This window comes from Ceratotherium simum, chromosome 11 (genome assembly GCF_057802395.1).
Source record: "Ceratotherium simum simum isolate JZ-2026a chromosome 11, ASM5780239v1, whole genome shotgun sequence".
Classification (NCBI taxonomy): domain Eukaryota; kingdom Metazoa; phylum Chordata; class Mammalia; order Perissodactyla; family Rhinocerotidae; genus Ceratotherium; species Ceratotherium simum.
Window position 1 is genome coordinate 61,763,051 of NC_141910.1, and position 12,227 is coordinate 61,775,277.

At 46.1% G+C, this 12,227-nt stretch overlaps 1 protein-coding gene across 1 annotated transcript in view; it reads right to left on the minus strand.

Annotated features, from left to right (window-relative positions):
* Positions 1-1,506: 1,506 nt before the first annotated feature.
* The window catches only part of VSNL1 (visinin like 1), a 109,038-nt gene continuing 98,317 nt past the window's right edge, over positions 1,507-12,227 (minus strand). Inside the window, exons 3-4 of the mRNA XM_004418312.3 lie at positions 4,294-4,509; positions 1,507-2,760 (exon numbers count right to left, since the gene is read on the minus strand). Of these exons, the coding sequence (XP_004418369.1) occupies positions 2,563-2,760; positions 4,294-4,509 (414 nt within the window). The 3' untranslated portion in view covers positions 1,507-2,562. The remainder of the gene's footprint in view (positions 2,761-4,293; positions 4,510-12,227) is intronic.

Consider the following 12,227-nt stretch of genomic DNA (forward strand, 5'->3'; position numbering starts at 1 on the left):
TTGTGTGTACATCAGGCTGTTGCTTCCAGCTGATGCGTAGTCTGCCATAGTTTGCATCCACCTTATTTTACTTACCTGTTCCTCTAGAAATGAACCACTAGATGGCCTCCAATTCCCAATCCACAAACAGAGCTGTCACGGACCATCTTGGGACACAACCCCTTATCGCCCTCTGTGAGAGCTTCCTGGGGCACTATACCCAGGCTGAGGAATGCTGGGTCAGAGGGCATATGTACACTCATTCTAACCAAGTACCGCTGGAGTGCTTTCCAGGAGCACTGCACCAGTCTGCACCACCAGAGCAGTGAGGACTAAAACAAAAAAATAACAAGATGTTCACTTGCTGGCCCAATTTCTACACTTAAGTTATAAAAAGAACCAATGAGTGTGCTGGAGGGTTTGTTTCCCATAAGTGCCCCCAAATACCCACGTGGCTCACCTCCTTCATTCAGATTTTACTTCAGGTGTCACCTAAGCATCCTATAGCAAATAGCGCTGTGGCATCCCATCGCTCTCCATCCATCTTAGCTGGCTGTGCTTTTCTTTGTAGTTGTCACAATTGGATATTTGTATGTGTGTTTGGTTATTGTCTGTCTCCCCCGACAAGAATGGTGTTGGGTGCACAGCAGGTGATCAATGATTTGCTATGAGTGCATTTCCCAGAGCCTGACTTAACTAAGTGCCATTCTCAGGAGCCTCCCCAGCTCCTCACTGCACCCCACCCTCACTTGGTTGTGGGGAGATAGTATGGGGAGGCACTGAACCTCCCGCATCTCTCCTTGCCTCCTCTTTGGACTCACCATGCACAGGGGTTAAGGGCACCAGGACATTCTATTAGCACTTGGGACTGTTCTCTCTGGAGGCAGAAGTTTGGTTCTATCAGTGTTTCAGGTACCACTGGTGTCCTGAGTGTTTGTGGTGAGGTTGGCTTGCTCACAGTCTCTTGTTGAATGGATGAATGGAATCATCAGGCTCTGATCTCTGGTCTCATTTAATGATCCTAAGACAGACAGAGGAAGAGTATTTAGAAAAAAAGGCACTCCATAAAAAGTGCTTGAATGAGTAATGTAGCACTGCTCTGTCTGATACTATAACTACTAGCTACAAGAGGCAAATTAAATTTAAATTAATTAAGATAAAATGAAAAATTCAGTTCCTGAGTCACACTAGCCATCCTTGAATTGTTCAACAGCCACATGTACAGACATTTCCATGATCACAGAACGTTCTATGGGACAGCACTGTAGAAAGAAACTGAACTTCTCACATGTTCTGAAAATGCAAACCTCCTTCAGAGTTCTTGATGGAATCTCTTCTGCCTTCATTCCTTAAGGTTAAACGGGTCAGGGTTTTGTTCCATCATTAAAAAATAACAACTAGTATATTTTTGATTCAGAATGACAAAAGTCTTCTTTCCTACTGTCTTCTTTTGGAGGACGCCTCTCAGCCTGCTAAGTGTGTCCTCCACATCGTTGTGTAGAACACAATGCATTGTTAGCACCACAGTCACACTGACATAAAATTTATTTTCATAAATGAGCATTTTTTTGAGAATGAACAAGTTTTACGTTTTATTTAAACTTTACATGCTATATTAATTGTCCCTCTTTTGAGGGCCAGGATGATGAGTTGGAAAGTTGCTTTTTTTCCTTTTGTTGTCAATAATTCTTCAAATTCCAAAGTTGTGTTAAGTTTAAGGGTAGACTTGGTGAGTTGTTGCTAGCTGACCCTTGATTATTATGAACATCTGTTTCAAATTTTAAAGTATGAAATAAGAATTGAGGGAAAAGGCAAATGTTATAAATTTATTTGGGACATCTATTGCCGCCTGTTTGGAAGCCTTTGAAAATTCAAGCAGAAATCAATACACTTCCATCTTTTTTTTGCTTTCAATAAATAATATCTTTGTGTATATGTATATATATAGATAGATATACTTAATTAATGAGTAGCAGGATTTTTAAGTTTTATACTGCATTAATTCCAACACAGCTCTTTCCAGATTGATAGGTTGCAAATGAGGTAAGAATTAAGGCAAACCTAAAAGGCATGCAAATGTAGCACATTTATGTTCACTGATAATACAAGCTCTTGTGTGTGGACCACACAGAGGAGCCAAGGACCCCTCTGTGTGTCTGTCCAGTAATATTTTACAGGAGAATGGTGACACAGCTTATACTTAAGTTACATTACCGTGGGGTCTCAGGGCTACTAACATTAGGGAATCAAGGAGACACAAGCATCAGCAAAACATGAACAAGAAATCAGAGAACTCTTTGCAGCACATTTCTGCCCAGGCTTTGGAGGAGGAGGGTTTTTTTATGAAATGATATTACACATATCACATTGTGGCAGGTTGGTTGTTTGTTTTTATAATAGATGCTTTTAAAATTCATTAGCAAATGACATTCTCATGCACACAAGTGTTTCAAACACAAGAAGCAAGTCCATTTATAGGTAGTCCAAGCAATATGTGTGTGTGTGTGTGTGTGTGTGTGTGTGAATAGCTGCAGACTGAATGAACATTGAGACTTTCGTGCAGTCCATATTGTTGACCTCAGCTCATTTCTGAATGTCGCACTGCAGAAGTAACACAATGGAAGGGTCGCTCTTTGCAGCTTCTTTGAATTCATCCAGTGTAATCTGGTCATCTTTGTTCTTATCCATCTTGCTGAAAATCTTGTCTACCCGCTGCTCGGGTGTGAGCCCATCCTCATTCATTTTCATCATGATCACAGTGCCCACCATTTTGTAGATAGCCTTGGGAAAACAAGAAACAGATCATAAAGTTCTCCTGTGACATGATAAAGAATTTTAATTTACTTCAAAGGACTCCTTAAATGGCTTTAAATAAGCGAGTGATATAATCAAATATGTGTGAGTCTCTTGACCAATTGGTTACAGAAGAATTTTGTGTGATTCCCAGATTTCTGGCTGGAGGAAGTGGGTAGAAAGAGTAGCTCATGGTGAGATCAAGAATAACAGATTAGGAACAAGTTCAGGGAGGAAAACGATGAGTTCAGTTTTAAACATTCTGGGTTTGAGGTGATAGTCAACAGCACTAACCTTTGGAGATTTAGGATCGATGAAATGTGGTCTCAATTGATAAGGAACTTACAACCTGTTAAGAAAATCAAGCAAGGTGGACCAGTAAAATCTAGCACTGAAAGAAGTTAGTTCAGGGAGAGCTGTGGATCAGGGACTCAGTTCATAAGTTAAAGAATAGAGTAGGAAGATTCCAATGATCTAGTTCAATTAATTGTACACAATTAATTCTCAATATGGGAATTTCCTAGGTAGAAACAATTTTCTTTCTTAAGGAAAGTGCCTTAAAAAAATAAATGCCCATCTACACAAAGGCTTGCAGGTGAATGTTCACAGCAGCATTATTAATCGCCAAAAAGTGGAAACACACAGATGCTCATCAACTGGCAAACAAAAACAAAATATGACATAGCTATACAAATGAATACTATTTTTCAATAAAACAAATTAAATACTGATGATTCCTACAACATAGAAAAGACATAAAAAAAAAATAACATAAAAAAAAAGAAGCCAGACACAAAAGGCCATATATTTATATTGTATGATTCCATTTATATGAAATTTCCAGAAAGGCAAATCCACAGAGACAGAGTAGAGTGGTGGTTTCCTGATTCTGGGCGTGGGAACAGGCCAGTGGGCATGACAGATCTTATTGGGGGAATGAAAATGTTCTAAAATTGGGTTATGGTGATGCTTGCATACTTTGGCAAGTTTACTAAAAATCATATAATTGTACAGTTAAAATGGGTGAATTTATGGTCTGTAAATTATAACTCAATAAAATTTTTTAAAATGCCAATTAAAGGAGCCACAGGCAGCATCTTCTGCCCGCCGGGGGAAAGCTGGTTTGAGGAAGAGGGAAACATCCAGCAGAGCAGAGCTAAGCCAAGGGCCGGAAAAACTGAGTCCTGATGATATCCTTTGGGTCCGGTAGGCTTATGTTTGTGGAAGATCTCACAGTGCGTGAGTGGCTGGTTAAAATGCTGACTGTCAGCTGGTAGTCAGGGCCCAGCAGCTTGGATCTGTGACGTTTCCCAGCACTGTGCCAGAGCAGGGGACCAGGGTGGGGAGAATTCAAGGCTTGGCACGCAACTAGTAGGGCTCGTGGCAGAGAAGAAAAGAAGCCGCCATAGGCCTATGTGCAAGGAAGCTTCTTGCTGGGGATCTGCCTTCTGTGCCCCACAGTCCAGGTCCTGCCTGCACCCCGAGAGAGCCCACCGCCCCCAAGAGAGCCGGCCGCCTCACCTCGATGATCTCCAACATCTCCACTCGGGTGATCTTGCCATCACCATCCAGGTCGTACATGTTGAAGGCCCAGTTCAGCTTCTGCTCGAAGCTGCCCCTGGAGGTGATGGACAGGGCACAGATGAACTCTCGGAAGTCGATGGTGCCGTCCCCGTTCTTGTCAAAGGTCCGGAAAGCATGCTGGGCAAACTTGGAGGCGTCTCCGTAAGGGAAGAACTATAAAGCAGAACACACAAGTTCAGGTGTCGGGAGGGAAGCGTCCCAGGCCCTGGTCTAGGCTGGGGTCTTAGCCAGGAAAGCCTGAAAGGCCACAGCACCGCCCCTGCTGACAGCACCATGGATGCTGTCCCATGCCGCCCTAGAAAGGGGTGTGACAGGCTCGCCTGCCTGGACAGCCATTTGGCCCAATGCTCAAGGCCAAGGGCAGGCACAGGAGGCGGTCTCTCGGTGTGTCCTCATTCCCAGGCGCCTCGCTGTTTCCTGTGGGTGAGGCTGGTGGCATGCGGCTTTCATGTTGGTGGGGCTTAGATGCGGGCAGCTAGCCTCCTCATTTGTGGCTTCTCTGGTCACTCTCCCACAAGGACAAGGACTGAGGCGGGTAGCAGACTTCTCTCCCCACACAGGGTGGCGCTACATGAACTTCCCCATTCCTCTCGGTGTCAAAATCTAGGTTCACTGCCCTGTGGGGCCAGAACGAGATTGCCCGGACCTGGTTTCGCCTGCCACCGGCTCCCCGTCCCCAGCCCACACTCATCCCCCCGGTGAGGTTCCAGTGGCCGACTTCTTTTTACAGGGACTTTTCTTTTGTGGAACAGGCATTTAAACCCCATTAAAAATAGAACATGACTGGGCTTATTTTTGAGAGACAAAAAGAGGTTTCTTCTCAGGGCCAACGGTTGGCAAGGGGGCAGAGGGAGACAGAGAATGGACACAGGAGGAGACGGAAGTGCAGACCCGCGAGGAGGTGAGGCTGCGGGCAGTGAGGAGGTGGCCTCGGCCCCCCGGGCACGAGTCTAGGCCCGTCACAAACACAGGTAGTTCTGACACTCGACCTCTGTCTGCCCCGGCAAAGCTGAAGGACATCCTCCGGGTGGAGAGTAGAAAACAAGCGAACCTCAAAGCCCAAAACAAAAGCAAAATAAATCATGCGCTGTTTTAAGGCAGAGAAGTGTGTTTGTGTTTCTGGATGAGTAAATCCAGCAAATACAAAGTCCCAAGCAGATTTCTGAGGATGTCACTGGGATCCCTGTTCCTTCGTGAGTTTTGCCACTTGCTAGTGGGACCTGCTGGCCAACTCCATACAGATGGCTTGCTCGTGCCCACTTGGCGTGTCTCCCTTCGGGAGAACTCGGTTCATCCTTCTCACTGTGCATCCTGCCCTGGGACCTGCTGAGCCCTGCAGGGAGAGAAGGCCAGGCTGACATCTGCTCCACCTAGAAGCACATTGGAAGTAGAAAATTTCCCTCCAGAAACAAAACACGCATCTCCATGTGAGGATCCAGTACACGAGGCCCAGAGAAGAGACCAGCATCCCAGGGGGAGAAGCTGCCGCTTAGGCTTGTATTTCGGGAGCACCCACTTCCAGACACCAAGATCTGTCAGGTTACTACGGCTGTGTAACAAACCAAACCTAGTGGCTTAAAGCAACGACAATTGTTTTATCAATCTCAGAAAATAAAAATTTGAGAACCACTTCTTTTTTAATCAAACAACTTATCTTCCTGTGGTTGCGAAGGACAACTTTCTCCTTTGTTCCCTCATTCCCCAAACACATCAATACTTCTGCTATCCTCCATTTGTCATCATTCATGGAGACCTTTCTCTTGTCAGGCCACGTCTTAGGTGCAGGGAACACAGAGATCAACATCTCATGGTCCCCGAGCTCCAGAACCTCGCAACAGGAAATTACAACAGTCATGTTGTCTGATAAGAGCCAGAACAGAGGAGTGGGTCAAGTATTGCTAAGGTTCAGGACTGAGCGGTGGGTTTCAAGGAGGGGAGTTATGGGGGGAAAAGGCTTCCCTCCTCTTTCACCTGCTCAGCATGTTTCCCCTCCACCCCCCAGTGCCACGTAGGGGCTTGGGCACGTGAGGACAGGCTGCAGCTGGACTGGCAGTGGCCGTGATTGCTTCAAGTTTTGGTCAGACAAGGGAGGGAAGGCACATTGTCTATGACCAACTTCTTACTTACCAGATGAATCAGAAAGTGAAGAATGTGTGAGAATTTAGGAAATATTGTGTGCTGAGTTTTGAACTAAGCAATTTTGAACTTGAAAATTTATAAATAAGTTTGATCCTTATGTGCTCTGAACTGTTTTTTATTCACAACGCTTCTGACAGCAAATATGTGGGCCCCTTACCACAACCAGTTCTTCAACTCTCTGGACACCAACTGGGGTCCTGGAATTTAATTCAATTCTGACACTAACTGCCTGGAGTTAGCGCAGACCCCACAGGTTAAGGGCTCAGTCCTGCAAAACTGCCCCCACGTCAGATGCCACTTGCAAGTCTCAGGTTGCCACCTGTACTTCTGATAAACCAGATGTAAAGCAGGGGGTTCCCACAACCCCCTCCTTCGAAAATTTGCTAGAACGACTCACAGAATTTAGGAAGACACTTTATTTACTCTTACTGGTTTATTATAAAAGATACTACTCAGGAACAGCCCAGGGGAATAAATGTATAGGGCAAGGTCCAGGGGCAAGGGTGCACGGAGCTTCCATGCCCTCCCTGGGTACGCCACCCTTCCAGCACCCTATGTATTCACCAACCTGGAAGCCCCCCACACCCTGTAGTTTAAGGATTTTTATGGAGGTTTCGTTGCGTAGGCATGACTGATTAAATCACTGGCCACTGGTCACTGAATTCAATCTCCAGTCCTTCTCTCCTGCTCAGAGGTCGGGGGGTGGGGCTGAAAGTTCCAACTTTCTAATCAGGCCTTGGTGTTCCTGATGACCGGTGCCCATCCTGAAGCTATCTAGGGGCTCCCAGACATCAGTCACCTCATTAGCATACAAAAGACACTGTTGTCACTCCAGAGATTCCCAGGGTCTTAGAAGCTCTTGTGTCAAGAACCAAGGACTACGATCGAATATATATTTCTTATTATATCATAATATCACATGTGCCTTGTGCACTAGTATTCTTCATCCTTTCCTGTGGTTTACTGATGTGTTTATCTGCCTGTGGTCAGGCGTCTTGGGCAGAGCTGGTACCTGTGAAATGGCCTAAGAGCAGAGCAGAGTAGAGCGAGCCCCTTGGCAGATTCCCAAGCCTCCTTAGCGCTGTTTCTCCACCAGCCTTTCTATATGCAGTGACCTGAGACCACTGGGCACTTTTCTCCACCCGTGTGTGTTTCTGGCAGTGTAATGGATTTCACTATCTCATTTCTCACAGCATACTTTTAAGCTAAGGGATAGCTGATAGTTTTACCTAAAAATAGCTGGGCACCTTAGGTCCATATATTAAAAATTAATTTAGATCTGAAAATTCTTGAGGAAAAAAATCGATTGTAAATTTTGAGCTATAAAAGTTACATATGCCTTGCAGAAGTTCTGTTTAGTGACTTCTATAGCCAACATGTTTACTTCAGAAGAACTGAGTGTGTGCTCAAGAGCCCTTCATATCTGGAGGGATTGTTTCCTGTAGAAAACTGATCCCATCATGCTCTGAGTGCTTTGAGTTTTTCTAATCAGAGAAATACACTTTCTTTTGATGAAATAATTCAACGCTGGATGGATCATCCCAGAAAAATGAGGCCACACTCCCTCCAATCTCTTTAGGAAGAAATCAGGATCTTGAACGCATATTCACTTCTCTTGGAGAACAGCAGTGCCTGAGAAGTGCATGTATTTTTCGCATATTGTTGCTTGACGTGTTTTATTTATTAAATTCAGTGTATTTTGCTTCAACAACTGTATTAAATGTTGATGTGGAAATAATTTTTGGTGGCACTAATAATCTACAAATCTATTAATATAATAGATAAAAAAGAACTTTGAGGTTGAAACATTATATATATATATACATCTTTCACTTGTGTCTTAGTCCGTTTCAACTGCTATAACAAAATACCATAGACCCGGTGGCTTATCAACAATGGAAATTTATTTCTCACAATTCTGGAGGCTGGAAGTCCAAGATCAGGCTATCAGTATGGTCGGGTTCTGGTGAACGCCCTCTTGCAAGTAGCAGACTGCCAACCTCTCACTTTATTCTCACAAGGTGGAAGGGGCAAGGGAACCTTGTGGAGTTCTTTTTTATGAGGGCACTAACCCCATTCGAGAGGGCCTAAGTGCCTCTCAAAGACCCCACCTCCTAATACCATCACCTGGAGGCTTAGGTCTCAACGTAAGAATTTTGGGGGGACACAAACATTCAGTTCATAGCAGTTTATTTGAAAGAAGAAAAATTATGTTGTGAAAAATTTTAGAAGCTATATTAGATGAACTAATATAGCTAGTCTTCAATAAATTTCCAGTTTCTCTTTTATGCCTAAGTACATACACACACACTTAGTTTTTTCACTTTTGGTCAAAAATTTTAAATCAAGTATATCTTGTATTTCCATTAAAAGAAAACAAACCATGTGGGAAGCAGCTGCAGATGGTCAGTCGATGCCTGCTGACTGGAATCCAGGCCCCCGCAGCCAGGAGTCCTTCTCAGGATGCCCGAAGCTGTGTGCTGCGGCTCTTGGAGGTATTCTGTGGGGTTTGGCACCCACAGGGCAGCCTTCCCTCCTGAGGGGGCCCGAGAGAAGGCTCCCCTTTGAAGAGCAGAGTTTGGGGTGGAGCAGGGTCTACTCCAAGTTCTGGCCAGCAGAGGCCTCAGATTAATTTTCATGGTGAGAACTGCACCATCAGTTCCAGTTTGACAAGGATCTTTGAGGGTGGAGGTGACCTGGCTCATGCCCCAGGCTCCTGGGTGGAGGGTGACGGCTGGTTAGGACAGCTCATTGGAGGTGGTGTCCTCAAGCCTCCCTCGGGCCTCCTGTCTCAGGTCCAGTCCTTGCCCCTGTGCAGATCCACAGCCCTTTTACTCTGACATCTGGGGGCTCAAAGCTCAGTAGCAGGAAGTTGGCAGAAGCTTAGTAGCAGGAGGTTGGCCCTCCATCCCTGGTTACTTCTGGCCCCATTGACGAGACTCTGACCTCAAGGCTACACAGAGATCTGTCCCTGTCATACCACAGGTACTATCTGTGCCCCAGTTATGCTCTGAGGAAATGGGCTCTAGAGGCTGCTGGTCCGGGGTGGGACCAGGACCCAACTACCAAGACTAGCATGATGTCCATAGGAAAATGTCACCGTGGTGCTGAAAACCAATTTACAGCCTAATTTCAAGGGCCTGCCCTGTTTCTAACTTGGGGCAGGATCACCTGTTTGTGGAAGCCAGATGGAATTACCCATGGATCCAGGGTGCCCTGTGCTTTCCTGCCTCTGTCTTTGCTCACCTGGCTTCCTTTGTCTGTCGGACCCTCCCTTATGGCTCATTCTTCCTCTTCCTCATCAGCTGAAGTGCAGCTTGGGTGCCACCTCCTCCAGGGCCCTGTCTCTGCAAACACGTCCTGACGTCAACCACTCTCTCTCTTTGTATCTGAATTATCTTTGTGCATGCGGCTTTCCTCTGCTGGACCATAAATTCCTTGCTTCACTCAGTTCTGTGTTCTCTGTACAGTCTGTTAACCAAATGAGGGAGCCTTTGCTTCAAGAAATCTGCAAAGCCTGCAGTGGGAGAGTCCCTCGAGGACGAGAACCTTGGAAATGAGGAGAAAAGGAGTTGAGAAAAGGCCAATCCTGGGAGGCCTCCAGTTTCTGCCATGCTCAGGCCCACACTTGGGCCAGGACAGTAGAAAACAAGGAATGCACAGCCCTCCTGCCCCTTTCCAAGAGAGGAAAGAGACCCAGGCTTTCTAGACAGGTCCCGGGAACAGCAGATTTTCCAGGGGAGGTACGAGTGGTAGAGAGCTGGTGCAGTTGCCTGCTCTCTTCCTGCTCATTGACAAGAAGGAGAAGGAGCATTTATCCCATGGCATTCCCTGGACTGATTTCTGGAAGTTTCTAAGATAAGTTTTCTGGGTCACACATCTTTCTATCCTGTTGACTTTCCTTCTCCAGGGTGTCTAGAAATGAGGGCTGCCAGTTGTACCAGCCATCAGATTGTGGCGAGCTGTTGCGAAGCAGGGCTGCATCCACTGCCTCCTCTTCCTGGGTGGAGAGGGAGGCCTTCCCGGACCCCTCCACTCAGATTCTCAGCAGAGCCCAGTCAGGTGGGCACAGTCTGGCAGTGTGGGCCATCTGGCCTCAGAGCTGGGTCACGGGAAGGCTCATGGAGCCCACTCTGGCATTGCAGCAGAGAGGGTGCTCAGAGTTCCCATGGAACTTCTCCTTCATCTCATTCAATGATTCCCCTTCAGCAAAGACCTAGCGGGTGAAGACATCCTCTGCTTCTCTCCACATCCCACAACCCCCGTGGACTTTCCATTTCATATAGTTTACTCCCTTCTCTCCCTTCTGCCTAAGCCCGAGCCCCATTACCACATATCAGTCTCCGGCCACAGTCTCCTAATTCACTCCTGCCTCTGGTCTCCTCCAAGTCCAACACCCAGAGCCACACGATCTTCCTGCAATAAGGCTCGGATTGTGTCATTTTCCTTTACAGAAACACTGGTGGAATCAAATTCAAACTCCTTTGCTTGCCATTCGAAGGCTTCCATGCTGACCCAACATGTGCCTCCTGCTTCTCTCTGCTCTCAGGCTCCGCGCTCCAGAGGCTCCTGTTTGCATAGGTTGAACCCTCAACTTCCAACCCCGCTGTTTGTGGCCCTTCATAATTGTCCTCATGTCTCTCGCTCCTCTGCTTTATGCCTTGTGCCCTGACTGTGTTCCTAGGTGTCACCAAACACGTGCCTTCCCTTTCTCTTTCATATGCTTTCCCTTTCTCACCCCATCTCATCTTGGCCAATCAAGAAATCCCACCTTTTCTTTATGCCAACTCAAATGTTCCACCTCCATGAAACCTTCATGACTGGACTGAATCGCTCTCTCTGCTTGGTTTGTACTTCACTTATTTCTAGATGACTCTTTCCCAACCCTCTGCCTTAGACTATAATAAGTCTTTTCTTGTCTCTGTCCCTCCTGGCCTGAGTTCTGTGAGGGCAGTGACAGTTTGCTCATCTCTGCACCCCCTTGGCCCCCTAACTTTTGTCTTAGGGCCTCCCAAGAAGAAGCGCCATAAATTCCTGGTGACTGAGGGTCTGTTTTACACATCTTTGTATTTGTCATTGTGTCACTTCTTTCAGCAGCTCACTTTCATCTGTGAAATGGGAACGCTGCATTAACTAAGCGCGTGCATGCTCCCGTGAGGGAAGAGAAGGGTTTTCAATACAACTGAATGGCAATGAAAAATGTTAAAATTACTCATTGAAATGTCAACTCTCCCATTCCCAGAATTCTCTAACCCCCTTCACTGACATGCATACCATACAACACATTTTTTTTTTTGATGAGGAAGACTGGCCCTGAGCTAACATCTGTGCTCATCTTCCTCTATTTTATGTGGGATGCCTGCCACAGCATGGCTTGATAAACTGTGCATAGGTCCGCACCCAGGATCTGAACCTGCGACCCCTGGGCCACAGAAGCAGAGTGAGCGAACTTAACCACTATGGCACCGGGCCAGCCCCCATACAACACATTTTAACTATTTATTCATTGTCTTTCTTCTTCCATGAGAAACACAAACTCCATGAGGGCAGAGAGCCTTGGCAGCTATGCTATTTTGTTCCCCGCCTAATCGCCACATAGTGGATGCTTAGTCATTACTCAATGGATAAATGAGTGAGCCAATTCCTTTTTGAGGCTGTCCTTTCTAATAACTGTACGCTTAGTTATTACCGATTACACATTCAGCATCTCCTAGAATCCTCAAGACAACCAA